This window comes from Lithobates pipiens, unplaced genomic scaffold, assembly GCF_037356315.1.
Source record: "Lithobates pipiens isolate NorthernLeopardFrog02 unplaced genomic scaffold, aLitPip1_a1.2 Scaffold_18, whole genome shotgun sequence".
NCBI lineage: Eukaryota > Metazoa > Chordata > Amphibia > Anura > Ranidae > Lithobates > Lithobates pipiens.
This window is the reverse complement of record NW_027507758.1, coordinates 611,808,633-611,814,632: the sequence shown is the minus strand read 5'-3', so window position 1 is coordinate 611,814,632 and position 6,000 is coordinate 611,808,633. Positions and strand designations below refer to the sequence as shown.

At 41.0% G+C, this 6,000-nt stretch overlaps 1 protein-coding gene across 1 annotated transcript in view; it reads right to left on the bottom strand.

Moving 5' to 3' along the window:
* Positions 1 to 810: 810 nt before the first annotated feature.
* The window catches only part of LOC143990349 (whey acidic protein-like), a 29,804-nt gene continuing 24,614 nt past the window's right edge, over positions 811 to 6,000 (bottom strand). Inside the window, exon 4 of the mRNA XM_077490384.1 lies at positions 811 to 981. Within this exon, the coding sequence (XP_077346510.1) occupies positions 959 to 981 (23 nt within the window). The 3' untranslated portion in view covers positions 811 to 958. The remainder of the gene's footprint in view (positions 982 to 6,000) is intronic.

Here is a 6,000-nt window from a genome sequence, read left to right as displayed (position 1 = left end):
TGCAGTTTTCACATTCACAGAACACTATGAATAAATGATGTGGCCCAGTGGGCAGAGGCCCTACTTCCTGGAGGTACTGGGCAGGATATTGGTTCTTCAGGATGTATATGTGTGCTAAGGAATGCCTTGCATGAAAAGTCCTGCACATGAAAGTTTCTGTCCCAGACTGCTAATAATTGGTAAAAGGTGTGCAGCCAACATGCTTCGGGAGATTATGACCCCCCTCCTTTTTCAAGGTTCTTAGTGGTAAAATGGGTGTTTGCCCTGGACCTACTTGGGGTAACCTTATAGGGGGTCTTCATATATTCTCTACATCAGTGCTATAAATAAATGGTATAAAAACAAAATCAGAGAACTTGGAAGGAATGGCATGGGGCTTTGTTTGCCCTTCTTTGTCTGCAATGCAAAGGAATCTCAGTAGGTTGTACTACATCCAGAGAAACACAAAGCAGGTCAGACAGGTGGTGCCAACCACATCGCACATACTGTAGAAATATACTATTAACAAAACAAAAAACAAAAAAAAACTTGTTGGAATACTTGGTCTTTTTTCTGCCATCACTTTTCTATGTTTCTACGATTCTAAGTAAATGGGGTATCTGCTGATTTGAGTTTGATGTGCACCCGAAACACAAGGCCCATCAACGTAACCCCTATAAGGGGTTCAGAAGAACTGAAGATGGCCAGTGACCATGCTAAAGGCCTAATTTGCATATTAACCGAAAAAGAAGAAAACAACCTCCCAAACTGTTCACAATTTGAGAGGTTGCTTTCTGCACCTAGAACAATTAATGACACTATATAAACATGTGACACTTCTAATTATCTTTATTAATTAGCAGAAGGTGTATTGCTGACATGAAGGAAACTTCAGACATTTGCAGGGAATTCATTATGGGCATAGAGGAAGTGTCTCTGATGAGAAGCATGATAGGATCCACCTGGATCTCTCCAATCTTCAGACTTCTAGGGATCCATCATCTTTAAAAACATGTAAAAGTTATTGCAATGTGGTTAGTCAGTGTGTAGAAAGAAGGAAAAGAAAACAGAAAAATAAAAGGAAAAAACTTTCAATTGGCGGGGCTGGATGTTTCTGGCTGGAATTACTTGTTGTAGATGGACCTGTCCTTCTTAGATACTCCATGTATTGTATACAGTGTACTAGAGGTTACTTGTAGCTCTCTGTGTTCTAATTCTGTGTATTATGTGTATTGGATGTTTAATGCACCTTTATTGAACAACTTTTTACTTTTATGATATTTTTGTTTTTCGCCCCCGGTACAATAATTCTTACCAACAACTATCTTGCTGTATTATGAACCAGTGAGCAGATCAAGTGGAAGGTAGATGGACTTACGTGAGCAGGGATTTGCTATTGTAGTAATTTATGGGCCTAACAGCAATAGCAAGATATTTTTTCAACAACTGTTTCAATTCACCATAACTCACCAATACCAGGATGGAATTATCATCAGTGGAGAATTCAGTGACATGCTCTCTTCTAAGGAAGATAGATTTACGGTTTCCAAAGCCTCATCAGGTCCAACATGTTTTCAGTCTGCCCATCTCTACATGTATATGTTGTCCAAGACTGTTGACCTTAATGATGTCTGGAGACATCTTCAATCTTTAGAATGGCATTTCACCCATTTCCCCACCCTCACCAGTCTAGGCTGCACACCTTTCTAGTGTTAGCGAATCTAATACCTCAGGAGGCTTCCACTGAAACGATGGCGGTCTCAGACCACTCACCTATGGTGATAACTGTTGAGCACATGAAACTCCTGACTACATGGTCATTACCATCATGCCAGGCTTCAGATTATTATGCAGATTGGAATGCCATACACATGTAGGAAATGATTGGCTTATGTCTTATGTACATCCAAAAAGAAACCAAAAAGAAAAGTTCATTCCTTGATATTTGGAATATTGTTCTGTGATGTGACAGCAAACTGAATTCAAACAATCAATTCAAACAGAACTAGCTTCAGAAGTGACAGGTCTGTGATCACTGGTTAACCCAATATGATACCAAGGTACTGTAAGATCTTGGAAAGTTTGACAAGAAGCCTGCCCCCCCCCCCCCATTAGTGAAGGCCAGATACAAAATGTGTATACATAAATAAAGTAACAATGAATTATGGGCTGTTCCCAGCCTCTAAACATAAACGACTTAATCGCACACAGCAGTGGATCGCTTATGGTTCATTTGTGGAGGACTTTATTCACATTCTTGAAAGAACTCTCTTTTGATTTACACATACAGACTTGTAATCCATACACTGGGTGTATTTAGAGTTTTGTATTGCTATACATAGGGACATGCGACTTGGTCCTATACTGCAAGGAATAGGCGGTTCGCATGGTCTGAGTTTGTAATATTTATATGCATTTATTATTTACGGTTTGATTTCATATTAATTTATGTTTAGAGGCTGGGAACAGCCCATAATTCATTGCTACTTTATTTATGTATACACAATTTGATGTTTGTGGGATTTAGCGCAGCTTATATTTTTATCTTTAGTTTTTTTCTGTAGTTATGTGACACAGTTAAGCCGCAGCCAAATCTGATATGTCTAGGATCAATCTATATAATTGTTTCTTGTGTCTCACCTTTTTTCCCCTTTTTTCAGATACAAAATGACCAGAGAAAATTAATGAGATCTTTAGACATTTTTACAGGTACATTTGTGGATCCGAGACACATTCGTAGGCTATAGCAGCCTGGGGATAATCTATGTACCATGGCATTATATTAACACCATCATTTGGAATTGTTCTTGACATTACTTGGAAGTCAACTAAAGATATTGCCTGCACTTTTTTGCCTCATTCAAAATTTGGCGTGGAATTCCCCTTAAAATCCATACCAGACTTGAAGGGTCTGGTATAGATATTTGGGGGGAACCCCACGTCATTTTTTCTTTTTAATTTGACACAGGGTTCCCCTTAATATCCATACCAGATCTGAAGGGCCTGGTAATTGTATTTGGGGGAACCCCACGCTTAAAAAAAAAAAAAAATTATCAATGATTGTTTTCTGTATTACGGGGGGCCGACAATTCATTATAGCCACAAGTGCTTTTAAATTACTTTTTTTTCCTGCAGAAATGTGCAGGGACAGTTCTAAGCACGGGAAACATGTGCCTCTTTACAGGCATACTATACACACCCCCAGGTATGAAATTTAAAGGAATATTACACTTTTATTGTTTCACTTTAATCATTATTAAAATCACTGCTCCCGAAAAAACGGACGTTTTTAAAACTTTTTTTTTGCATTGATACACGTCCCCTGGGGCAGGACCCAGGTCCCCAAACACTTTTTAGGACAATAACTTGCATATAAGCCTTTAAAAATAGCACTTTAGATTTTGAATGTTCGAGTTCCATAGACTTTAATAGAGTTTCTAAAGTTCACACGAAGTTTAGGTCCGGTCGCAGGTTCTGGTACGAACCGAACCGGGGGTGTTCGCCTCATCCTTAGCCAAGAGGCTTAAAGGATCTTTCATATTTTGAAATGATGGTGGAAACCCCTGGAGGGCATTCAATTGTTTTTTAACCTTTTATTACTTTTCAATAAAAGTTGACCAACAAGTCCTAAATAGTATTTTTTGGCATGGATTAACCTCACTGGGAAGCACTACACTTGAGTTAACAACCCCCTGTTTGGTGATTTACACATCTCCCAGACTTATTTCATATATCTTTCAGGACCTCTGATCTGCTGATCCACTCCGGGTGGTACGCCTCTCCTTTGCAGGCCCTTCAGGCTCACCTGGACACATAGTCATCACTCCGCAGGAGCAGACAGGTTATGAATGTGCCCAAAAAGGTTGCTCACCCCAGAACACAGTATACTGCATATGCTACTTATCTCAGCTCACATAATAAATTATGTACTTTACAGTATAAAGTCCAACGGTGGGCACAAAAGACTCATTGGCCCTGTACTGTAGCGGGGTTAGACAATATTTATAAAGATACTGTCAGGCATTGCCAATTGGTACTCTTTAAACTTTAAAAGTTCTGTTGTAAAATCAGTCCAATGGCAACTTCTGATATGATTATTGTATATAACAAATTTGTGTTAGATTTTAATTCCTATACAGTCTTGTAGGGTCCTCCAAAGTGGGCATCTTAGTACCAGACAGTGCACTAAGCATCCTTGCTGAACAACAACTGCAAGAAATCTATTTACAGGCTACATCGCCTTGGGGGGCGCCTTGTTTCTGGGAGAACATTGTAGACTTGCATTAAGCAGTAAATCACCTTCTCTGTCCATGTACATATACAGAATAATTACAAGCTAAAACATTAAAAAGGTTTATATGTCGGAACACTATAAAAAACTCAATTATACTGAAATACAGGGGCTGTAGGGGTCTCAATTACAACCCTGCCCCATGCTCCAGAGAGCCTGTGCAGCCCCCTGAACTCCTGGATAGGAGGGGTGGCATATAGATCGACCAATCCCATCCATTTTCTTCCTGCAGCCATGGATAGGCTGCTGGAGGAAAACGGAAGGGATTGGTTCCTCTACATGCAGCCCTGCTTCCCCTCATATATACTTCTTGCTGTGATCGGGCTCCTGAGTACCCCCCAACACCCTCCCCGTCAACCCTCGCAGTGCTGCCAGTTTCCCCCTCCCCTGTCCTGCTGGCTGCTGTGGGGGATCTGTCAGGATGGAGAGCAGGGTAGAGGCCGGTAAATGTGTCATTTGCTGCCCCCTTCATTGTCTTAATGAATAGAGTCAATGATCCATACCGATCATTCATAGCTGAGGCATAGTATGCTGTGTTTACTATGCTTCAGTTTGTGGATGAACAGGGTGCTCTGTACAGAGCTATTCCTATGTATGCATTCTGTGCAGCTGAGGCTGCAGAGATGGAGATTGAGAGCAGTGTCCGTTCTCTGTCTGCCTAGACCCCTGATATCTCACCTAATCCTCCAAATGGGGCTTCTAAAAAAATTATAAAAAATGATACAAAAATAAAATTGTAAATAAATACAGGCATACCCCACTTTTAAGTATGTAATGGGGTTTATTTACTAAAGCTGGAAAGTGCAAAATCAGGCTCACTTCTGCATAGAAACCAATGAGCTTCCAGGTTTTATTACCAAAGCTTAATTGAACAAGCTGGGGTTAGAAGCTCATTGGTTTCTATGCAGAATTGAGCCTGATTTTGCACTTTACAGCTTTAGTAAATAAACCCCATTGCGTACTTAAAAGTGGGGTGTGCCTTTAAAAGGAAATGGTAAAATAAATAAATACAATAACAAAAACAAAAACTATTGACACTGGTGGTGGAACTACCAGGGTTGCAAAGGTCGTATTTGGGACCGTGCCCTGGCGTTCCACCACTGTGGGGGGCCCAGATGGGGGTCAGGGCGGCCCTTTATGGTTTCTTGCACCAGGGCTCTGAAGATTCTAGTTATGTTTCTGCTGCAATACCTTTACTGTATAAAATGCAGTAATAATAGTTTTGGTTATGGAGCCTGCATTCGTGATAACAGCATTACTGGGTGCCTTGGCACTGGTCATCTCTCTGGCACATGGGTGCAAATTTTGTAGTTATACACGCAAAGTCATCTAAGTATGGGCAGGCATTTTCCTTGACTGCAGAGAGAGAAACTAGCTGTGATGAGGATGGAAGGAAGAAGAGACTGAGAAACTGAGACTGAACTAGAGAATGAGAGCATAGACTGATGAGTGCAAGCTGTGACTATGAAAGGTGATGAGTGCAAGCTGGGACTATGAAGAGTGATGAGTGCAGATCGGAACTATGAAGGATGATGAGTGCAGGCCAGGACTATGAAGGGTAATTAGCGCAAGCTGGGACTATGGAGAGTGATGAGTACAGGCCGGGACTATGAAGGGTGATGACTGCAGGCAGGGAATATTAAGCGTGATGAGTGCGGGTCGGGGCTATGAAAGGTGATGAGTGTGAGCTGCTGCTATAAAATGGTTATGAATGCAGGCCTGAGCAATCC